The 25471-nt window shown below is 36.8% G+C and overlaps 1 protein-coding gene across 5 annotated transcripts in view; it reads left to right on the top strand.

Moving 5' to 3' along the window:
- Positions 1-25471, top strand: part of LOC112562822 (serine/arginine repetitive matrix protein 2-like) — a 41121-nt gene that overhangs the window by 2273 nt on the left and 13377 nt on the right. For 4 of the 5 annotated variants that reach the window (XM_025236348.1, XM_025236350.1, XM_025236351.1 and 1 more), the window contains exons 2-7: positions 2040-2345; positions 9907-10017; positions 21466-21630; positions 22133-22201; positions 22771-22794; positions 23200-23265. In XM_025236348.1, the coding sequence (XP_025092133.1) occupies positions 2107-2345; positions 9907-10017; positions 21466-21630; positions 22133-22201; positions 22771-22794; positions 23200-23265 (674 nt within the window). In that variant the 5' untranslated portion in view covers positions 2040-2106. Of the gene's footprint in view, positions 1-2039; positions 2346-9906; positions 10018-21465; positions 21631-22132; positions 22202-22770; positions 22795-23199; positions 23266-25471 lie in introns of those variants that run through there. The other variant, XM_025236349.1, reaches the window with a different exon arrangement.

The following is a 25471-nucleotide window of genomic DNA, read 5'->3' on the forward strand; positions in this document are numbered from 1 at the left end:
TTTACTATCATAGGTTATGGCACATAACTGGCTTTCATGTGGACATTGTGACCACTGTTCAAGTCAGTTCAACCTCTGCAAAGAGTTAGTTTGAAGATAGTTTAAATACAAGCTTCAGATGCAATACCTTTTGGTGAAGAGCTCCATTTGCATGAAACTTTATATTCTCGTTCTAAACACTTACACACTTGTAGCCTAAAATACCTTTACCAGTTGCAGAGTCCAAATAACATTTTTTCAGTACATTATAGTCTGCTGTAGCCTGCAAAATCATTCAAGATGACAGGCATCTCTATTCTCAGTATTTTCTTCCCGTTTTCCTCCAGATGCTTTAGAAACCACCTTGTTAAATGTAACAGTCACAGCTTTATTCCCTTTGTCATCCAAATGCTCAGTACTAAAACATGATGTAGCCACTTATTAGTATGTGTGCACATATGTTTACATATTTTTATATATGCATATGTATGAAAAGGGGGTATATCTTGTGTATAGGTGAGATATATATATAAGTTTGTGTGTGTATGTGGGTGAGATTAATGAGCTATTGCTCATTATCATTGTTATGATAATGAGTTTTTTTGGTTCTATAAGCATTCCTTTTAAAGCACAAAGATGTAATTCATACAAGAATTTGTCCGTGTTCATGTTGACATGTTGAAGTTATCATGCCAAATATTAGTTTTAAATATATCCTGAAGGACATAGTTTGGACCTAATGCCTTAGATTGGTTTGTGCCCCTTTCTCTCATTGTTTTGTCAGGGAATACTAACAAGAAGACTGCGGGATTTAGATCCTTCTCCAATGTAGCTCCGTATGTAGTGGAACTCGCTTCCCCTCTCGACCAAGGAGTCTGATAGTACTGGATCTTTCAAGAAAAATCTTAAGACTCACTTGTTTAAACTTATTTGAAGTTATCATTTGACCTGCAGTTTGGTGGCTGCTGGGATCACCGCGCATTGAGCGCATCTTTGTGATGCGGATACTAGCGCGCTATAAAACTACATCATCATCATATGCCACTTTCATGTAAATATAGGCTGCTCCATGCTTTCCAAATTTTCTTTTTCATCCTCCTGTAAATGTGAGATTTGCCTAAAGTTTACTGAGGCCAGTATAACTGAATATAAAGCCAGGTTTAAAAGAAATCTGATGTATATTTATTTATATTATTCCAGATTTTTTTTTTTGTCTGCACAACTTTTAACGATTTGTTTAGAGTTAATGTTATTAGAAACCAGTATGGGTGGGAAGGAGTGATTTTCTGTCCTCATATAGATCAAAGAGACCATGTAGCTTCTGTAATCTATGGTCAGATAGTTCCTGGATGTGGTCAGATAGAATCATGCATGATTGAATTGGTAAATGGTCAAAACAACTGTCCCCTCTCTTCATTGAAAAGAATTCAGTTCCATAGACACCAAAATTTGTAGTCTCATTGGGCACAGCTTTAAATTTCTTATGTTATATGTGTTCCAGACACACAGACACTAATGATATTGATCTTAGGATAATTAAACAGGTACTGTAGCTATGAACCTCTGCTTATTAGGCACACCAAAACCTTTTTTTTTTTTAAAAAAAACTTTCCAGATGTACGGCTGTTTGTTTCACACTTAAAGAGGGGTACTGATATGCACCAAATGTTCCTTCTCATATATAATTAATGTTGACAGCACTAAAGCATTGCGCATAAGAGAGTTTGTGAAAACAGCAGATGAAAGATGACATGGGGAAACTGAACATAAGTATGTGCAAGAAAAGTGATTTGACTATAATTTTAACATTATGCTACTTTATAGCAGACATGGTGCTTCCAAACATATTAAAGGAAATAAATATCTCCCTTTTCTCCAGAGATAGGTAGATATGGTACAAAACAGGTTCAAAAATGTTAGTTCATAAAGAAATTCTTGAGACAGTATTGCTGTACCAAATGGCAACAGTTCTAACAAAACATAGCACATCAACATACTGGACTGAATTTGTTTGTAAAGAAGAAAATCGTATTTATGGTTTATAACTTCTTTGTTTGCAGAGGTACACCAAGGCAGCAAACACGTACAACCAGCACCAGTGCATGTTAAATTAACAATTTCATCATCATGTACAATGGGATTGGATTAACAACTCCTAGGGGCAGTGGCACAAATGGCTTTGTGCAGCGAAATTTGTCGTCCGTAAAGCGTCAGAAAGATCGTGTTGATTATCGAACAGAAGAGGATGTTGCACGATTGGAGAAGCAGCTTAACAGGCAGCCCAATGCAGACATCCTGTACCATGACCGCAAGCGACGAGTTGAACTCAAGTGCATGGAGATGCAGGAGCTGATGGAGGAGCAAGGGTGAGAAAGTTTTTCATTTTCCTCTCTAGCTTCTCCTGTCTCTCCTCCTCAAATAAATTTCATTTGCTACCTTTGATGAAGAGTGACTGTAGAGGAATACACAATTTCCTGACTGTCATATCTTGGTATCATGAGATGCTACAATATTTTTATGAAAATAAAGGTGACTTGGAATTTTTTGTTTCCCACTCACAGTTAAATCCCTTTACCTGTGACTGTGAACATTGTTTATAGTGGTAATAGCATTTTTTATGCTTATTTTCTGGAAAGCACTGCAATAGATGCTTATTAAAACACTCAGGTTTTCTACAGCTTATAATATAAGCTTTGTCTTCAAGAATACCAGGTAATTAAGTTTTTAAAAAATATTTAGTCCACTATTGTGCAGATGCTAAGGCAAACATTTCTTCCCCATTTATTTCTTGTTAAGGTGAGGTTTTTGGCAAGACAAATTGTTTCTGTGTACACGTGCACTTTTTGAAAGCAAGCATTTAATCATGTTGGCTTCCCGCAAACCTTAATCTAAGGTTTGTAGTCAGTGCTGAATTAACCAGTTTTATCAGCATGACTTAATTTTCCTTTACCACAATATCAGTCTGAATCTTTTCTTTTTTTTAAACTTAAGAATGATAGAGGCATGTACATTCTCATCAAGCAGTGAACTAGTTTCAGTGTACACTGGTATATGGCAAGTACTGTTCAGTGAATTAAATGTATTGTTAACAAGAGAATATTAAAATGGCATTACCGTGGATATTCATTAAATGATGCAAGAACAAGAACAAAACATGGACAGCATACGAGGGACAGGAAAACAAAACATATGAACTACAAAAGAGTCAACAACTGTACTAAGCGAAGAATAAAATCAAATACAGAAAACACAAAGAGGAACCAGATAACAAGAACAAGAGCTGAGATTAACATGATTTTGCAAAAATTGATATTAATAAATAAAAATTAATATTAAACAAAAATCAATATAATAAATAGTAAATATTCCAAATATCCACTGGGGCCATAGTTATGAAGTGAAACTAAGTCTCCCCAGGGCAAAATGGGGAACTTAAGGAAAAGCGTCCTGTTTTCAAAGTTATAAATTAGTGTCTAGATCCCACAGACACTAATTCATGTTTCTTTATCACAAGACATCTGCAACCACTTTATAACTATGGCTTTAGGGCTCAAACAACATTTTTGGGGTCTAGATACTGCTTTATAAATTTGGAGATAAAACGCTTGGCCCTGAATTTCCCATGTTGCCCAGAGCAGTGACTTACTCTTACTTCATAGCTATCACCCCTGGTGTGTAACAAAAAATCACTCAGGAGTACCAGCATGCAAAGAAATAGCAAACATCTTAGTTACGTTGAGTGCATTTGTAATGATGCAACTTATAAATCAAGAAGCTTTTCATTGGTAAGGGTTTCCCAAATGCTTCTGACATTTTTGCTAAGTTTTCTCTTGATTTAGGTATTGATTAGGCGTTTAGGTACCTGTACATGCATACACTAATAATTAAACTTATGTTGTGTTATTCAAAGTGTTGTAAAACAACTACCATGCACAGAAAAAGATTGTTGTTTTTTTTTAACTTAGCTGTTTTATGACAGTTAATGTCTAGGATTTTGCTGTTATTTGAATTTGACTAGGATCTGAACTTTTGCTAGAGCAAAATTGGAAATTTTCTGTACTCTGAATTTTGAGTAAGCACTCTATCTTTGTGGTTCTTACGGTTTTTCATTAAAAGATCAAATAATAGTAAAGATAAACAGTCCTGGAGCATACTGGTTGTAGGCTGAATCAACATAAAAGGTTCACCCATTCTAAGGCATGGCATGTGGAAGATGGATCACAACTCTGGTCACATTACCTTTACCTTCCCTAATAAATCGGGTACCTATTTTGAAAGGTGGCTAGGTGGGTTTAGGCAGTTTTTCAGCCATTGGTCAGAGCAGACACACTTTGAACCAGGGATCATCAATTCTGCAATCGATTGCAATAATTTTATCCTGCAAGGCCTCCCCAAATCACCAAATATAAAAGTATAAACCAAAATACAGCATAACTTTTTGTCATTCAAGTGTTAAATTAAAATGTTCTTGCAGTTTGGTTGATTTCCTGTTTTTATTTTTCCCTTTTAATTTTGTAAACTTTTTATCTTTCACAAGAACTGCTTGCTTAAAGCTTGTATTGAGAAAATGAGGACATGTAGCTGGTTCACATTATTGATATTATCAGTCCAGTGCTCCTTTTTAATAAAACGTCTTGGTTTGGTCTTTCACAGAGCATTGGTTAGTCAATCATAATTCCCAGTGCTCCTTTTTAATAAAAAGTCCCTTGGTTTGGTCTTTCACAGAGCATAGATTAGTCAATCGTGATTCATGTTACCAGTGTACTTTTTGTCTTTAGTTGACAGGGAGTTACTATTTTCCCTCCTTCAAGTGTTGTCAGTTGTCTTTGCTTGTTAAGTGCAAAGTTTCAGTTGCATTGTGAAAAAACATCCCAGACCCTATTTTTTGTGTGGTCATATGATTGCTTTTTAAGTTATAATGTTAGTCATTTAGGTAACATTTTCTGAAGTTCTTTTATCACTAATAGAATTACATTTCTTCAAACAACATGCATAGCTGTTGAGGCAGATTAGAATATCAGTGAGTAAAAATATATTTCAGTTGATGGTGGCTTTTAATTTCCAATTTTTATTCAATATTATATTCTTTGAAAGGATTAGCTAGCTTTGATGTGTTGATCTTGAAGGTTTGGAAACTTGTTAAAATCAACAAAAGAGAGAATGTGTAACATGTATCATATATCGTGCCAAGGTTTCTTGAATCCAATTCTAACAACGCCTCTGGCATTTGCCTTTGTGCATGCTGAATAGAGAGAGATCTTGGGAAAGGAACCAATGAAAGAAATGTGTTGCTGTGCCCTTGCACTCTTTGTGCATGCAAGCAGTATTACTGTTTTTACTCATCAAAACGGAAAGTTTTACCATTTTTCTGTGTAAAATGGATTACACATTTTACCATTATAAATGGGTAATGCATTTGAGACTTGTGGACCTTGTGATATGTGTTCACTCTAAGTTGTTTTGGGTGTTTTTGTAATGCATATTCCACGTGGGCTTTTAGTATGTAGCTTTTTTTTTTATCTACTATTAGTAACCAACAATATTCCGATTTTATATTTTTGGCTTTCTGTTTCAAGAGAGTTGCTAAAATTATTACATGACCAGGGTTGCTTGTTAGCTACTTTTACCTGCCACTGGATATGTAAAAGGTCTTTCAGTTATATTACAAGTGTATGCATTGAAAGTAATACAACTGAGTGTCTTGACAGAATTCATTATTGTTTCTTGATCTGCTCAATCACTTGACACATGGGGAAAATTGGATGTCGTTGGCGTGTTATTGCCATATTATTTCTAAAGATATCCTTGCTTGTCTTTGTCCAGATCAGTAGGGATTGACTACTGTGCATTACAAGTGACAGATTTGGCCAGCAGACAGAATTTACTGATCATGACAAAGTGGGATTAGATGCACCATTAGGACAGATTGGAAACTGCAGCAGAACTTGCGATCTGTTTGCAGAACTGTCCCGCACTTTTATTAGCAATATTTGTGAGCTATTGTACTGCATGCCCTTCCCTTCCCCACAAAAAAAAATACCTTTTATTTCTACCAACTTACTTTGTGGCTGTGAAATATTTGTAGAGGAACAGAAGGGCAATATCAGATATTGTGCTTTCTTAGGCATGCACTGTCAACACTGAATAACAGATATCTGCTTGCATGTTTGATCAGCATCTGCAAGTAACCATTATTAGGCTTAAAAAAAACACACATGGCAGAAAAGGAAAGAAGGATTATCTCATTCTACTGCTGCTGATAATGATGATGACAATGACTGTGGTGGTGTGGAGTTACATCTCTCCACGTTACAGTAGGTTTTGTTTTTAAAAGCACAGAAAATTCTATTTCCATGTAGTTTTGTGCTTGTACACACATTAGTTTTTGTTCTCTGATTTCTCTGGCAATTTCTTCCTCCAAATATCTGTGTTCTTATTGTCAGCTTCAGATCTAACACTTTAAATGAAGCATATAAGTTGTGTGTGTGTGACATCGGTGTGCTACTGGTTCAAACCTGTTTTCTCAACTAATCTAGGTACCCTACAAAAGGATGTCCATGATGTCAAAGTCTTAGCCAGGATGTGCACTAGATCCATTTTTGTTTGGAGCTATAGGTTGAAGCTGTCTGTAATATCCTAAAAGGGTAACAACTTTAAAATACAGATTTTTGGGCTTGGAAAAAAATGCATGAACCAGGCAGCTTATGTAGAGAAAAAAAATACTCTTGTAAATTTCATAGTGCATGACTAGAAAACTGATGGACAACTCTCTCCCTCTCCACCCTTTATTTAATAATTGTATACTCACTCTCTATATTAGACATTAAATAATCAAAAATATTTTTTAATATGCAGATGTTTGTAGAAAAGAATGGTCAAGTGCATCAAATATCTAGCACTTGTTTTTAAATTTTTAACGGATGTCTATACCATTTTGTACAAAATTCATAAAGTGTTGGTTAAGACCACATGGTAAAAAGATGGGCTTGTCAGTTTAGTGTGTAGTCCTTAATCAACTGTTGCAAATCATTGTCCTTTTTTTCCATTAGTGGCTTTTAAAACATAACAGTCTGTAAAATTTGCACGACATTTTGTTTTTTCCCCCTATAAAAATACTATCTTGTCTTTGGGCGATATACCTAGCTGTGCTTGTCTTTTATAATCGTTGGCTTCTCATATGTTGTGTGTATGCAAAAGTAGCTAATGAAATTATGCATTCATAGTTGTTCCAAATTAACAGATGGTGGTGAATTGGTAAAGGGGTTAATGAAAAATCATAGGGATCTCACACTTCATCTGTTAAAATTGTGAATGATAAGCCTCCAAAATGAAATAGAGTGGATAACTTGGAGCTATCACAGATAGCCCAACTCATTTACTGTTTCCTCCTACCTGTCCCTGATTTTTTAAAATATTTTTTTAATATATTATTGTTGTACAGTACCTTATGGTACATTTTATCCATTATTTCTGGAGCGTTCGTGTGATTGTTGGTCTTGGATCAGAACATTACCATTAGCAAAAGAAAGGAATTATAGTTGACCAGACCTCGGAAATTGAATGAAGACCTAACAGCATTGCTGCAACGCACCACTTCTGCAGTAGGCTTCTCCTGGGCACTCCATTTGTGCCAGTCGGCCCTGGTGTGGTGTGTATTGATCAGCCAGGTCTCTGCTGCCGCATATTGCATGAAACTTTGGGTCTTGATGCATTTCCAGCATCAGATCTTGATTTTCTCCTTCACCAGCTTTTCTAGGGCATTTCTTTCCATGTTTTCATCTTCTGCTTGGCATTTATGACCACCAAGAGAGATGGCAAGCTCCTTACTAGCCTTATAATTTTCCAGAGATGAGCTGTGAGATCGTAGACAAAATACTTGTTTTATTATTATTAACTTCCACAGCTATTTATTTTCTGTAAGTCTTAAGCCTGACACAAATCCTGATTTAAATATTATAAAATTGATATGCTTTTTCTTAAAAGAAATATTGTCAGAGATTTTTACATGCAATCTGGTGTCAGTTTTAGTGTGACCAATAATAGCAGTCTCTTTCCCCTACTGACATTCATAGGTTCTTTCATTCAAGCAAACACGCAAGCACAGTCATATACATCACTTTAGTGTGCTAAGTCAATGAAAACAATTCGGGAATATGTCATAAAAATTAAAATTATCGCTGTGTGCAAAAGGCTGAACAGTAATCACTTTCTTCAAACAAAATTGCAGTTCATTGAACTATTTGGAAGCAAGTGCATGCATACAGAATGGAGAGGTTGGGGATGTAGTGCCATGAGTGACCCACTGTATTAAGATTACAAATGGCAAAAATGTGTAGCACAATGTTTTGTTTATGTAAATACTTTTCTTGTGCAAATCTTTCTGTGAACTGTGTTCACCAATGAATTTGATTGGCATAAAAAGGTTACTCTTAATTTTTTCATAGTTTCCAGTGCTACTTAAAGAGAAAAAGTGCACTTTGGTCAAAATGTGGACTTGATTTGGCTTGCATTGTTGGTAGTAGGTGTGAGATCTTTGTTGAAAATGGTGACTAGAAGATAAATCTGGGCAAGCTGCCCTCGATCTTGTGCGGAAATGGCAAAGTTGTTCCTCCCATTTCAGCCAGACATTGTGAAAAGTTGCAGACCCATTTCCAACGGGTTTAAATGTTTTTTGCCGCACCGATCACCCCACCATCCGTTAGGACTAAAACAATTTGGCAACCAAGCAGAATGGGTGCTGGAAGCAAGAGAGTTAATAAATTATCTGAACTGTGGGTCTTCCTTTCCACCAGTGGTGACCGGCTTTAGGTAAAAAGATCATTCATTAAAGTTTGGTCTTCATTAGCTTTGTATGTTGCGGGAATGTCTGTTGTTGCTGCCTGGTGTGCTGGGCAGCTGAGATCATTGCTAGCTGTTCGCATGCAATGGTGAAATTAACTGAAATGGGAGCACTGTGAAAATACCTGAATTACCTGCCTTGATGTTTCACTTACTGCATTAACTCATTTCTGCTGGCTCCTGTGTGTCCGCAGGCTTCCTCATATTCTGAACAAAGCCTAGCCTTGAAATCAATTTTTATTTTAAACCTGGTTTTGATAGCAATCCTGTCATAGTCATAATCTGTACATTGCTTGGTTTTGGTCTTGCTGTAAGAATGAAATGCTGCATTATAGGTGGACTGTTTTTGATTTTGTACAATCATTTCAAATTTGATAACATGAAACTACTTTCCAAAAATACTTTAGTGCATGCATTATGAATAGTTGCACATACAGGTGTGACTGAGAAAACTAGGGTGGGTAGAAGAGGTGTGGAGGAAAGATTTATTATTAGTACATTCATCATTTGATTGCACTCACTGGTTTACTTTTACTACCTGTGCTGTGTGGAACCAGTACATTTTCTTTTTAATCAGTTATATGGAGTTAGTTGAGTTTGCCTTTGGTGTATTGGTTTCCTTTCATTTCACTAGCCTGTTACAGTAAATTTTTACTGACATAACAGGGTAAGTAGCACCGTTAAGAAGGCTACCCACCTGTACTGGAAAACACTATTCAGTGCCTTCACAACTTTTAATGGCATCCTGTTCTTATTCCTTTTTTTGTGTGAAAACTCTCATTACTAAAAACATTCTGAAGTACATTTAGTCTGTAACATTTTCTTTAGGGATTTAAATTTATGACTTGATTCTCATGATGGTAAAGTGGTATGACAGATGAGGCATGGAAATTCAACTAGTATAGTCATCAGATGAGTTTTGTCGAAGAAGCAGAATGATCATCTTACCGTAGCAACTGTTGTTAAAAGCTGGCCTTTCCTTGTGCTGCAAAAAGTTATAGCATAGTTTATTAGAACATTCTAATCAGGATTCTAGCATTGTTGCTTCACTGACTAAGATTTTTTTTTTTATCATAACTGCTGTTGCAGATATTCAGCAGAGGAGATCACACAAAAAGTGTCAATGTTCCGAAAGATGCTGATGGACAAGGAAGGTGTGACAGAATCCTCAATGGAGAAGGATGAACACGGAAGGCCACTGTAAGTTGCAGCATGGATGTTCCTTTGTGTCTCTTCACCCTCCAGAAGATGTGCATGTGTTACATTTTTGTAGTAAATGTATAAACTATATTAAGTGACTCTCCCTCTTCCTTCGAAAAGCTCCCTTAGAAGAAGCCTTGATTAGTTGTGTGTGTATCTTTTCAAAGAACAACGTGAACACTCGGCAACAATTTCTGAAAATAGAGTATACAGTATCACATAAACATATTCTGTTGGTATTTTATGATTAAGAGGCACAAGAAATGTTTTTCTCTTAATCACACCTGGATTTGTTGAGAAAACAGGAAGTGATAAATGGGTAGTATTTCTAAAAATAGCATCTGCACGAGCTGAGATGCAATCCACTGTAAAAGAAAGACATACCAGGACACATTGTGATATTGCTTAATGTTCTCTTTGACACTATAAAATAAAAATGCAATGCTGGAAACTAACCATCTATCAAATAAAAAATTTATCTCAGACAAATGCACATTTGAAATGTTCATATTTTGTTAACAATAATACACATGGAAAAATGAACTCAAATGTTCCCACTTAGTAACAGAGAATCAATAGTGATACAACATAGACCACAATGACTGTGATTGTTGCCCATTAAATTTTGAACTGGAGAACTGTCAAGTGAATTTGGTTGGATGTTTTAAATTTTTTTAACTTCAGTTAAAGCTTTTAAATAAAGTTTGAATCTGTAGGAATGTATTCCAAAATCATTTTCTGGGCAAAAAAAAAAAAAGGAAAAAAATTGCTTCTTAAACTCAACCTGAGTGATATTTCTTCATGTGACTCGAAGGCATGACAAGATTTGCTGAACTGAATTACACTCTCTGTTACAAATGCTACTTAGGTGCAGCAAATCTCTCCATTATATGAGAGTAATTTTCTTCTACTTTTCTAGAGGCAGGTGAGAATGCCAATATTTGAAGGCATATATCTTGAAAATTAAGCATAATTATGTACTCATAATTTGGGAATTATTATTTTAAAACGAACTTAACCCTGTCATGAAGAAAAAATGTTGCACTTGTCCTTTAAGCATAGTTCATTTATTTTATTTAAAATATAGTTGTAAGTTGAACCCAAAAGAGCATTGTTTCAGTGTATTGATAAATACTAAGTTTATAAGAATTACTGACAAGCCTCAAATTACCTTTAGTACCCAAAACTCCCTTTCTATTACTGCTAATGATCTGTGTCATTTGGCGCTATCTTGCCATAGAACCTAAATACTGTGCTGCAGGTGGACTGTTTTTCTGTTTCATTTCATAAATCTTATTTCATTTATGCAAAATTTTTTAATGTACTCTGCATTTATGAAAGGTTATAGGTTTACCAGTTTTAGGCACTTTCTCATTTAAAATCATGCATACATATGGCATTCTTAAAATTCAAAGCACATTCATTTGTATCTGATCACACAAGTTTATTGAAATTAGTTGTACCTTGGTTGGGAACATTTGATCTTTGATGTTTATTTTCTCCCTTCTGTCAGATGTTACCAATCACTCAGAATGAAAAAAAAAAATTAGCCTGGTGCCTTTAATACAGGTATGGAGGTGGACAGTATCATGAGACAATGCCTATGACCGACAGGCAAGATAGAGGGTTTGCAGAAGTTTGTGAGTTTTAGATATCACTACAGCAGTTTTTATTGCCCCTTTTACTCCCAACTTGGTGCCCCACTGCCAATCAAGAGTTGTCAGCCTGACAACCTATGGCAGAGACATAAAGACACAAATGTTCAACCATTTTGTATCCCCGATGCCAGGCATAAACTTGACTGTAATGAGGTGATAGATAAAAACTTGACAATAACATTACAGCTAGAAGAGCCTGACAAAGCCGGGTACCCCTTCTAGTTCTGCCTCATGTCTGTTCTGGTTTGACTAATGTTATTTTCCCCAGCACAAAGCCTGCAGACAGTGAAAATAGCAGGGAAGAGGAGAGAGAGAGGAGTTGTTTGTAAGAATTGCACAACCATGTTACATTGAATAGAATGCAGTCATTATCATTTATTTTCTATATTTGTTGCATAATTTCTTGTTTTTTGCCTTCTCCCTCTTTCAAGACAATCACTCTTTCTTTACAGTGTTTGCCCACAGTTTTATTGCGTGGTTTTTTTCAGGTCTGGCATCAACCTGGTTATTGTGAAGATTATTAATTGCCTTAATTTATTTAAATACCTTCAGTAACAGTCATTACATTCATTCAGTGGGGGCAAGGTCATTAAAGAAATTAAGAGGTATTAATGGAAGCATCAGCCATCTTTACAAGAAGTGTTCTTTGCCTACCCATTCTCCTCTTGACCTGTGCTTAGGCTCTCACTTTTCTTGAGAGGGAATTTACTTATCCTTGATTCATTGAAACCTTAAATTGACTCCTTGGAAATGCTTAGAGAAGTATCTGCTTATTACTAGTCAGAAGTTCAACAATTCTCCATAGTGTGAAAAAGCTCACATCTTCATTGACCCAAGCACAGACAACATTTTAGGTATGGGGTCTTTCTGTTGCTGGTGTTAATGAACAGTAGATTTCAAGAACCTGAAGACTCTTTCTGTGTTGACACTTCAGCATAATGCATTTTCATTTTACCTCTAAAGCCATATTCACTGACCTGTGGCTTGCCTGGCTATCAAAATATTGATTCAGGTTTTGTTAGCCTTGGTGGTCCTTGAGGCAGAGAGCAGGAACATGTGACTAGAAACAGGAAAAAAAACCCATTCCTTGACAGTGGCTATGAGGAGGTCTTGCTGCTGATGTTGGAAGTTCTTGCTTCCCCCCACCCTCCCCACCCTGGGATGGTGAACTCTTACGAATAGAAGTAGAGTCATTCAGGATGCAGAGAGCAAGTCTGGAAATTCTGTCCTCTTGCCCTTGGGGTAGTGTCTGTCAGAAACTTAATTTCCACCGCAAATATTTGTCCAGATCAAGAAACCTAGTTATGTGTGTGACCAAAATGGGCAAATTCACTTAACCTTACCCTCTATCAAGGCAATCAGAACAAAATAAAAGCCACTGTCCAGTAATGTTGGTAAAGGATGCAGTTGGAGCTGTTGCAAGCGAGACAGAACTAAATCGGTGAGGGTGCCAGTGGTTGAGAGATATAAACAACACTTAAGACATAAGAGTGTAAACTTTGTTTTGTGTGAGAAAAGAACTGCAGGCAGTGGCCCTGATTCAATCAGATGTTGTGTTGTGTCCAGTCACAAGAAGGCAAGTCCTGCATGGAATGTTAAAGTGGCAGTGACGATAGGATATTGGCGTTCTCCAAAATTGAGATATGGATCATTTTGTAGCTTCCGCTCCACATGCTGCCTATCCAACTGGACATTACCAGTCATGCTTGTAGTAATTATACTAAAAAGTACTTAAAAGAATCCGTGTAAGCTTTTGTTTTTTTAAAGTTCAGATGTTAAATTACAAATGACTAGCGAAATAGATGAAATATGCCCACTGAAGTTTTTTATTTTCTGACTGAAGTTATGCACACATCATCAGAATCACTCAGTATCATCTCAAATCCATCATCAAACTCAAAGCTATCAGATATTAAAACCCTGTTCTTGAGTTTTTTCCTGATTAGTTATTTTATTACGCCTGAGACTTTCTTAAGCCACTTTTATGAGCATTTCCCTTTCTTCTTAAAAAGAGATTGGCCTATTATTTCATGGGATTCATTGTGCAGGAAGTAGCTTGTCAGAGCGAGCTAATGCGCAACTAACATGTTAGCTTAAAACTCTAGTCTGCCTTTCTTTGCCATTGCCATGTTCAGGGAAAGTGTGATTGGGTTCAATCGATTTTATTTTAATCTGAATGCTTGCCAGAGTTTTTGCATGTGAAGTAGAATCAGAAAGCCATTGGCATTAGGTTTATAAAACCTGCCAGTTAAAGACTAATCCTTAAGAAAATTAGAGACACAGGTAATTGGTTCTTTATAGAACTGACCTTGGAAGTAGCCTTTATTCCTGACTCTAGTTTTCACCTTGTAATTCAGTGATAAACAGTAAGTTTGTCACTCACTTCTAGGTTCGATTATGGCAGGACTTTATATAAAACCATTTTTGATAGATGATTTGGGTTTTTTTAAAAAGTGACAGTAGAGTGCATTTTAAACATAATTTGGAACATCAATTACAAAAAAACGTTCTGTTCACATTATTGACACAGTTTTTTGGTTCAAATAGCTTTTATTTATGCGTACATCCTTTGAGACTTGACAACATTGTTGGACTGTTGCTGTCCACCTTCTCTACACTTGAGCCTAATAATAGTATTCTCGTGATCCAGTAGCTGATGTAGAAATGCAGTCAAAAGGCAAAACAGATTTGAAAACTTTAGTATGGTGAACAATTGTATTCAAGTGGTTTGCTCTTTCAAGTTGCTGGTCATCTTCAACAACACTTGTCTTCTAGATTGTTGCTAGGAGTTATCAACAGTTCCGTTTCTTTCTGGCTGGTGAACTTGTTGAGTTTGAAGTAATTTGACATAGTTTGAACTGCTAAACTGTGCAATAGTGTTTATTTTTTTTTTTTAAGTGCCATAGGTATAACTAAGTGTTCAGCTATTTACAGTTCATGTCACCAAATAGGACTTTTTATATCCCTACATGCTTAAGTAAATTGTAAATAGTTAATACAAACTTCACTGTGAGATTGGGCAATTTATCCTATCCCCCTTCTATCCCCCACCTCTATTTATTCATTGGGAGAATTGTATTGAACCTGTCGCTGGCGTTGGCATGTCGTGTGAATGAGTCCAAGAAATAGTGAGAAGCTGGTCCCAGGAGAAATTTGTGTGTAATTGATGGTTTCGTTGCGCGTCTGTATGCCACAGACATCATACAACCACCATGAATGATTGAGTATTGGAAAACTCAAGGGGTGCTGGACAATACACTCATGTTGTTTGGCCACTAATTTTTGATTTCCATACTGTTTGTGACATCTAGAACAGGAGGTAAAATATGGACTCTCCGAGAAAAGGTTCCGACTGTTGAACTGGAATAATCTTGATGGATGGCTCTTCTTTTGATGGCAGTTGTTGAGGTTAACTCCACAGGAAACCAAAGTGTTTTCTCCTTAAAAGTTCAAGTAGCTATCAGACAGCCTAAGAAAAAGAAAAGAAAACCTCAGTAAGAATTAATCGTAATCTCCCCACATGAAGCTTCCTTTATTGCCTACAATAGTCATGGGATTTAGTTTCTCATTTTGGCTTACACTCCCAAAGAGAGGGCCTACAGTTGCCTCTCTGGGATAAAATTTCAGATGTTACTTTGGCTTTCACACAAAGAGACCATATGGTTTTTTTAGTTGTTTTTTGTTTGTGGCCCATCTTAATCTCACTGACTAAACACTTTCATAGACTATGGCGGATAATGGGTTATTACCACCACCAAGTGCAGAGTATTAAAAGAAATGAAATGTGTGCATTGGTGTACTCCTCTGCATATATCTTGTAACTGCACATGCATCCACACACACACACTTTCTCTTGCTCTCTTTAATACACACACTGTATTGTCAGGAACACTGTCAATCATTCTAGGTATAATGTAATCAAGATGTATTAATATTTTCTTGTACTGTATAGCATCAGACTATTTGTCCTGGATTTTAGTTCATTTTAGGCCTCAATAGTTGTTAAGTATATGTGCACACACATACAGATAAAACACTTTCTTCCTATTGTAAAAGCATAAGTATTTGCACCAGTATAATAAAGCAAGCTGAAGCAATGCACTTTGAGAATAATTAATACGCAATTTGTTTTCCTGTTTTCCCTCGTCTTGCAACTAAAAATCAACACTTTCCACTTGCAAACAAGAAAATTCATGAACTCATCAAGTCATATTCTCCTTCCTCTCTTAAAAGCACATCATTTAAACCTAATCTTAAATGCATGTCATTTATACCTAATCTTAAAAGAATGATTGCTATGTGCGGAGTTTTTTTTTTTTCCACCCTGACCACTCCTACAGAGGGAGAGGAGGAAACCAGCAAGAGAAAATGGGCATGTGGTGGGTGTGGGGGGGTGTTGCTTCAAATTGCCCTCGCCCATCAACTGTTACCTCAAAGAGGCGTTTCCTGTACCCTGTCTATTCCTAAATAATTGATGCTTCAGGGCAAGCTGTACATTTTTCAAGATTAAGGGGACCGAGTGCCAGGATGGCTGTGAAGTGGACTTAGAAGTCCTCCTCTGTGGTATCACCGTCATGGTTGTTTTTAGTGCCAGGGGCTGGAGCAGCTCATCATAGAATGACCACCAGCATCTGTGGCTTTTTTTCCAAATGTTGTTCTCAGATCAAAGGTGCAAACTCATCCAGGGATCTTAGTCTTTGACTTCCCCCTTTTTTCATTTGAAAAGTTCTGGTTCATCCTGTTAATTTTTTCTTTGAACAGCTTGCATTTTACATGCATCATTTTCAACATTTTTTTTTTCTTTTGTAAATTTCCTTTAAACATTATTTTCATGTTTTAATATATTGATATGTTTACCTATCTTATCATTAGTTTTGGTGAAATTTAATGGTGTTGTTTAACAGCCATTTCCTCTGAATCTTCAGTTGATTTCTTTTGTTGTTTTATAATCAGTTATTAAATAGATGGCACACATACTTGTATACAAAGTAAGAATTGTACTGATCACTGTACACATCCGATAAGTAGTTTTAAAAAAGCTTTGCAAAATTAGTTTAAACTTCTTGCTGACTTTGTTTTCTGTTTATTGTGAGTTATGTTGAATAATTTTTTGTAACTTGGATCTGGAAAACTCTTTAAATCCATTTATAATGTGCTACTTATCATACGCCATATTGAGAGTACTTTGTCTACAGTGTGTGTAGATGCATGTGGATGGATCTGCATTTGAAACTCTTTGCAGCAATATTCAAGTGATGAGCAGTACTTTTGTATTTACCTTTGCTTTTTACATTTAAGGTCAAAAGCTGTGCAAACTATGTAAGTGTTTGGTGGGCACTTAATTAGCTTTTTTTTCACTGTCTTCAGATTGTTAGAGTAGGATGAGAACATCTAAAATTAATCCCAAGGGCAAACAATGCCAAATACCTACATGCGCATACATTTTGATGCAAGTACTATTTAAGAAAATTAAAAAGTAAATTGTACCTGTCAGTCTTCCAATGATGATTGTGTATGAGTTGGTTTTGGGGGAAGTGAAAACAGCATAATACCCATAGACCTGTTGCCTTTATTGAACAGAAAGGGGCTTTGAAAGATTAACTAGATAGGTGAGAGCAAGGCGAAGTTAATTTCCGCAGCTAGGTCTGGTACCTAGTTCTCTCTTTACTCATCTTCCACACCTCATTATTAATTCATGCCTGCACTGGGCTGACGTCTGCCTGCACTGTATCATAAGACCAATGTTCTTTTCAGGGAACACATAGATTGAAGCAGTGAAGGATTTTTGTTGCTGTTGTTTACTTTCTTCCTGGTTTCATTTTGTGTGCAGATTTGCAGAGCATGTTGAAATATGTTTATTTGCCTGAAACTAATGTTTCTTAACAAAATATTTTTGACTATTGTTCTCCACAAAAAATGTGTTTCCACTGAAATGTATGTTGGGATGAAAGCTTCCTTAACTGCAATGCCATGAAGCTACTAGCAGAATTGCTTTATTTTCCTATTTTGTGTGGGGCATGCTGTGCTGTTGGTCATGACCTAGAAGCTTTGATTATCACTGATTATTTTTAAATAAAAATATAAAAGAGAAAATACAAATGGAAAAAGAGTATACACATTTGTGTACCTGTGTGCTCTAACTACAGAACTGGGCATCTATCTTCCATCTTTCTATTTGCTGTGCTTGGAGACTTCAAGAGCCATTTGCTTGCTTTTGCAAAAGAGATCTGTAGAAAGGAGTAATGTGGACAAGCAAGAAAATCCATTTATGTTTGACAGCATCAACATGATTATTTCATTTATAAGTTTATTATTAATATTTTCCAAGATAATCTCCTTATGTATGTATTAAGATCATCAACACCATGGATTAGCACAAAGTGGACACTAGTTCCAGAATGGAAAGAACTTCCCTTGAGTTTTTGTTTTATTGCTTTATGGCAAGATATTGTTGTTTACTTGTAAATATTTATGTGTGAACACATGCTATTCTTAGAAAAAGACTTCTAAGGTGAGAGGGTACTGTCTGTTGGAATTTTAAGTGACAGAGGCTTTATTCCTCAGATTTCGTTATCTGTTTTTGAAGTTTGCTTATTTCTTCTTAGTTTTAGGGATGTACAGGGGAAAAAAAGATTCTTCATCTTTTTATCTCAGTGCCATTCATTGCCTTTTTTTTTTTTTTTTTTCGCCTGTGTGTCATGAAATCCGACTCATTTACTGATTCTCTCATTCTTTCCTGCTTGATGTAACATCCCTTCCATTCTTTTATGCTAGTAATTCTCCAGTCTGCTTCAACTGGAGAAGTGGCATAAATACAGGACATTGCTGCTTCTGTCTGATTTATGTTTCTGAGGGTTGAGATGAACAGCAGTTTGACATTTGACAAAGGAGTACAGTACAAAATATTTTCTTTCAGAAGGCTGTTTTTCATAGTTGGTTCACATTGTATTGGACTCTTCTACTGGATTGAACAATCTTTGCCATTGTAAGTGTTCCGGTTTGCTGTGGATGAGTATGGCTTATGTAGCTTTCACTTATAGTGCATGCAGTCAGTTTTCACTTTAAGTGATTCTTGTAAACAAAAATAACTGGATGCAAGGTGTTGTTCATTACCATATCAAATTAATCATCTGGGGAGTGTCCTAATTAGCCATAGTGAGAGACTGGGCGCTCAGGCATTAATGCCAGTGATGCAGTATTGACATCCTGTCTGTCTGGTGAGGTGCTGATACTCTGGCTGAATCTGCCCTCTGAAAACTGGCATGATCCTAATAAGCTTACAGGCAGTGTAATGAAAAATGCAACTTTAATGGCTGTGTGTGTGTGTGTGTGCACATGTGTGTGCACGCACACAGGCACATACACATACACCATTAATTTATTGAGGCAGTGGCTGTTGCATTGTGAAACTGAGGGAGTAAAAACAAGTATGTTGAATATTTTGGGTAAAAATTTGTGTTGCCATGAACCTAGTGATGCACATGTATTCTAGGTTCTGTTCAGCTAGTTTATAAAAAATCACAGCTCAGATGACACTGTCTAACAGAAATCAAAGATTAACGTGATTAATGGAGACAGATTTATTAGGCTAGTATTAGACTCAGATGCTGTCAGTCTACCCATCATATTTTTTTTTCTTTTTTCTTGTTCAATCAAATGTCATTATAGTTGACATCCCACCTGTTACCCACCACCAACCTCACCTGCTATAGACCGCAGATAAATTATCTGTACCCCAAGGCATTCCAACTGCACCTGAGACAACCCCTACCCCTTCCCCCAAAGATGCTTTACCCTTGCCCAGAACAGCAGCTCATCATGGATGCACATGAAAAAGGCATTGATTTGACAGTCTCTGTGTGTGCGCGCCTTAGAAGGTGGCTTCTGGCATAAGTTTTTCTTCAGTGAGTCCCACAAGCGTGGCAGAGCTCTTACCATTCAGAGCACATCCTCCTCAGGAAGGGATGGTGGCGTCAGACTTTTTTTTTTCAAAAAAGAAAATCTTTGGTGTGTGGCTTACTGGCCGTCCAATAGTTTTAGGGTGCATGCGTCACGAAGAGGCCGAATCTCACCAGCCAATGAGAAGTGGTTAGGGCGGAGCTTGTAGATCAGTATTGGCATGTGAGGTAGTTGGTCCAGTCAGGCAGTAAAATGTGTGCTGCTAAGTAGAGGTACTAGCAGAAGGCAGTAGTTGTCCTGGATGCACAGGAAGTAGATTTTGTTGCTGTTCAGGTGACCTGAAGAATGCCCAGTATCCAGATACCAGTGCCATTTTTTCCAGATTGTGTGGGATAGACTTGTTGCACATTTGTGCTCAGAATATTTGTATTTTTCCATAAATGTTTGAACTTTGAAAGTTTCTTTCTTTTTCTTTTTTTTTTTTTACCTCTGATGCATTGTGAGATGCACCTGACTTCAAGAATTTTAAGTGCCCAAGTATTCTGGAGTTTTCCTAAGTGTTAAAGATCTTCACTCCCAAAACTTTTTGGTAATAAGGTTGTGCTGTGCTGGAGTCATGCATACCAGAACCAAGTGAAGCATTTTGATGGAGGAATGCCTGTGGCATCGTTCCATGCAAAGAATGAACATTTTACATCAAGAAGAACAAAAATTATTTTGATTATGGCTAATACCAAGGCACTTATTGGATGAGAGATTAAAATTTAAATGTTTATCGTGTCTTGAAGGAACATTTTATAGAACATGTGATGTCACTGCCGAGCTTAGTTCTTATTGGTGTATTTTACTAGCTCTTTTGGTTGAGTAACTTACAAAATAACAGTTGATAAAGCAGTACCGGTGGAAAAGCATCGTAGCTGTCTGTTGTTTTGAAGCAAATGTAAGAGGTATCCATCATGAGCAGCAAGTGTTTCTCACCCTCAGTATGTCAAGGGGCATTGATTTTGCAACAAGTGCAAGAGTTTGCGCACCTGAATGCTGCAGGTACCGACTGGCACACTTGCAGTATGGCTGGTGCTGGTGGCAACTCCAGACCTTATGCCCCTCACCAAAGATTTTCACCGTATCCAGGGCAGTATCACAGTCCTCACCCTGCTGCTTACCCACCCATCAGTTCCTGCTCCTGGTCACACCCCCACTCTGGCACTGGTGCCACCAGCACTACCACCATCTTTGACTTTTTCTGGGAACAAGCTAATGCCAAAGTTGGTGTGTCTCTCGGAAACCTGTGTGGCTTTCATAACCTTGGCCATCATCATGTGAAGGAGGTGGATGTACATGAATCTAATCTGCCTAAGGCTGGGGTTCTCTTAGGCTGCTACAAAGTCTACCTGTACGCAAACGGTGCTTGTGTGTAATTCTGAATGACAAATTACATAAAAGTTTTATAGCAGTCTTTTGCAAGACATGACAGATGTGAAAGAAATTGATATGGGGCAAATTCTTCCAATCTTGTCTCCTTCATTTTCCTACCCTGTCACCATCTTTCTATTATGTAATGGCTCAAACATACCTCTTGCTAATGACAACTTTCATGTTAATGTGTCTTGTAATAATTTCTTTTGATGCTGGACTCAGTTCTACTAGTTTAAAGTGGTGTGCATCCTTGTTTATAAACCATGGCACGAGTAACATCTGTGTTGAATTATTTTCATCATATTTTTATGAGATTTGTACATCTGCCGTGGGACCTATGTACTTATTTAAACTGTGATCACAGTTAAATGCACATGTCTTTGCCTTTATTTTGATTTCAAACAGTAATTGATAACTAATTCATCTGGACACATAAAGAACATTGACATTTTTGTACCTTTATATGTCTTTGCAGAGCAAAAGAAACTCACCAGCTAGCAGAAGCCAACCAAGAGAAAAACCAGCGGTTGCGTGAAGCCTTTGGTTTGAATGATTATGTGGATGGCAGTTCCTTTGACCCAAACCGTAAAGCCAAGGAAGAAGCAGCTAAAGCCACCGCCATGGCAACCAAGAAATACAGGTAGGTCACCACCCCTGAAATGTTTGCATTTGGTGTGATGGGGAACTTTTTTGTATTGTCAATTTATGAGGCTAATTTCCTATTTTGTTGGAGCAGTGATTGTGATTTAAGATGAAAGAGATTGGATTTGTTAAGAGCATAGCCCAGATCCTGTTCAGCACCATTTGAATCAAAGCATTCTTTTTTAGATGTGTGCTTGTCTCATTCATGCAGCCTACACAGTATCTATCTGCCATCTTGATGTTTCTGCTAAGATTAAGCAAAAACCTTATTTGCCATTTTGAAATTCTGATAAAATTTAGCAGAGACCTTATTTGCTTTATCCACTGCTACAGACTTGATGACTACAGTCTCTTGTTGTTCCAAGTCAAGAACATTTCTTCTTCAGCATGATTACATCACATTATTTACATGCAACCTCTTTTTTATCTGGTGACATCTTTGGATTTCAGAGATACATTCCATAGCCACCTTCTCTACTTTTGTTTTCTTCTTTCTTTAGCATTGTACAGAGTTCAGGATCTGAAGAGGAAGGGGATGAAGAGCCAAAGAAGAAAAAAAAGAGATCGCGGTAATCTTCTTTCTTAATTTTTCTGTGTGTGTGATTTTAGACTTATCACCTTTTGGTTAAAAAAAATGATTTTCTCCCATTATCCCATTCCCATTTTGTGACCACAGTGGAAGAAGCAATAGCATCAACTTTTGCTTTGAACAGTAGGGGCATATGTTCATTTTAAATCAGCTCTCTTGACCTGGATGTTTGTGTGTATAAGAGTGTAAGAGTATACCATGGCAGCAACATTCCCCCCCCCCCACTCCATTGGGTCTTTTTTTTTTAATTAAACGTTGCACAGTTTAAATGAGAGATCCTTGAGCCACTTGGGTGGGTCCCAGCACTAGTAGGAGAACACAAGCATGAATTACTATTCCGCATACACTGCATCTGTAGAACAGAAGCACTCATATTTCTTTCCTAACAATTTTGGTGGTATTTGGATGATGATGAGGAGGAGGAGGAGGAGGATGATGATGAAAAAAAATAGTCAAGGAAGTCTGCAAAGGCCAATGTCTATTAATTCCAACTAAGTTTTTTTATGATAGTTCCTTGTAAATGATCTTCTTGTCCCTTCTTGCATGCAGACGTTATAGGGAAGAGAAGAGAATGTGAGTATATAGACTATTCTCTCTTGTTTTCGTCTTTACTCACAGACTTTGACTTGGATATGCACATCACACACTTTTGTTTTTCTGCTGATACTTGTCTGTCTTCATCTTTCTCCTGTGCTCTTGCTGATACTTTTCTGTTATCTTCTTTCTCTGCCTTTCACACACATGCAGGCACACCATGGTTGCACTAAGATGTCACCTAATCATTCTTTGAAATGCTTTTCTGTTATATTCTTATAATTTTAGAGCTTATGAATGGATTATTTGTTTTGATGTGTGTACACAGAGTTGAAATCTCAAACATGCAGGCTCTTATTTTTGTATAAATATGAAGCAAAACTGATAAATTGGGTAACTCTTGGGTCATTTTGACCGTCATGCTGGGTTTTTCATTTATTTCAGCGATGAAAGTGCATCACCTGATAGACGAAAGAAACGGAAAAAAAGCAAAAAGCACAGACACAATCGGTAGGTGTTCCGGTTTCCTAAAATTTGTCTTAAGATGTTCCCTTAGCACTGGTCCTTCGTGTGAGGCCTTCTGTTGGGTTTTTTCATCTTTACCAGTCTGTTTCTGTCCTCCCGGTTCACAAAATAATTTTCTATTTTTTTTTTCCTTCCTTATTTTGAGAGAGTTATTGTTAGGTTCTCTGTTTTCTACATAAGTTATATGAGAGTTGATAAATGTTACTGCAACACACAAACGTTAAAGCAGATCATTTGCATGGAGCGCACACAGCCTTTGATCGTTAACATATACAATTTACCTGCAAAGTCTTTGTAGTGGCCCATCATTTATTGCAATAAAACAAAATTTGCATCATCTGTAATACCAATTTGGTAAGACCAGTGTTTTGTATGAATTATATAAGGTTCTGTGCTTACTCTGTGTTTGATAATTAGAGAAACTGGGTGTCATCAGTGTTTCTGATAGTCTTCACAGCTGGTTTAGTCCCATCACATAGATGGCCACTGTATTAATTTGCCTTCCCCTAGACTGTTGCATGCATGCCAGAAGCTATTTTGGATGTTGATTTATCAAAATTTGACTGTTGGCTTAGCTTGTGAAAATTCATGTTCTTATTTGTCTTGGGTTCGTGATTGACTTTTATAGTCACCAAACGTCTTTCTGCTTCATGATGTGTTGAAGAACAAAAAGAGAAAAACAAGAATTGACGTCCTTAATGTTTCATTATTCCATGGTCAAAAAAAAGTTAGCTTATTGAATATTTTTCATGGTAAAAGTAGACCTTAAGAGTTGACAACTTGTCAAATTCTTGCACTCTTAACCTGTCTCAGGGGCTTTTGGAATTATGCTTTTTATATCAAATATCTAGTAGTCCTCTGCACCAATGGGCATTAAAACAAAGCACAGTTTAGTTGGTACCCCAATCTTTCAAGAACACTTGTCTCTTACAACATCCACAATAACAAACTTTTTCTGTCTTAAACTCAATGTAACTTTTCTCAACAATATTAAAAATGAAAAGGTGAGGGGAGAAAGTATATTAAATTTTTCTTAAGATGAATGTTAGCAAAGAACTGAAACTATTTCACACACAAACATACACTTTTAAGCAGAAATTAAGATTTTTTTCCCTTATCTTCTGTACAATTTATAAAATGAAACTGAGCATGCAGAACTTCAAGTATATTTTGCATATCACTTTTAATCTGATTCTTGCATTTTTTCTCTTTTTTTTTTTGTGTGGGATGTATATGATACTTGCTGTGTTTGGGCTGTTTGTGGTATCAAGTGTTGTGAGTGTTTGTAAGTTTGGCTGTATATACCAAACATTTCCTTTCCTGTTTGCAGTTTTGTTGTGTTCGGTGGGAACATCTCTTCAGACCGATATGGCTTGCTTTAATTTTTCACTATCTTTTCTGTTTCTTTGTCCATTGCAGCACTCAGTAATCAAAAGGATGCAAGTTGTATGTCCCACTATTGAATTCAGTTCTTGTCTCTCTTTTTTTTCCCTGTAAATTAATGTTATTACCTATTGAGTCAGTTGATCATGAATACAAGAAAACAGTTGTTACTTGTGTGATTGCATGGCCCTTTATGTCACCAGTCTGAATGCAGTGATAAGTCTGATGGCATTTGTTACAGAGAGTGATAGTAGGCTGTTCAGATAGCTTGAATGTTAAAGAAAATGGAGGTAATGGTGAAGAAGAAATGTTTGAATGGGGAGAGGGGATTGAGGTTGAGAGATCACTGCAGTTTGACAATTATCAGGAGTCGTATGATAAAATTGTCAGCATTCATCAGCTTAGTATCATAATAAGTTATTCTCCTTTTGCACTTTGCAGTGTCTCTGTATTTTATTTCATATTTAGTAGCATAACTGTGTTTCCTAGTTAGCTTAATTAGCGCACAATGCCAACATTTCCCGTGCATTGTGGGATACCTGTTCTGCACTTTTTTGTTGCTCCCCTTTTACCACCACCACCTTGCACTTCTTTCTTTGCCTTGTAGCTGTGCTGTCACCAGTCGGGCTTCTCAGACCAGTGTTTCATGTCTAATGCTTGTGCATTCAGAACAGATTAGTCTTCTTAGATTTTAATAATTTGTACAGTATTGGTGGACTTTCCTCACAAAATGAGTTCAGTCTAAATGGAGAGAGCTTATCAGAGAGGTCAGAAATGAATGTTTAACATGGTTTTATGCTCCTGATCA

The sequence above is a fragment of the Pomacea canaliculata genome, linkage group LG4 (genome assembly GCF_003073045.1).
Source record: "Pomacea canaliculata isolate SZHN2017 linkage group LG4, ASM307304v1, whole genome shotgun sequence".
NCBI classification, from domain to species: Eukaryota; Metazoa; Mollusca; class Gastropoda; order Architaenioglossa; family Ampullariidae; genus Pomacea; species Pomacea canaliculata.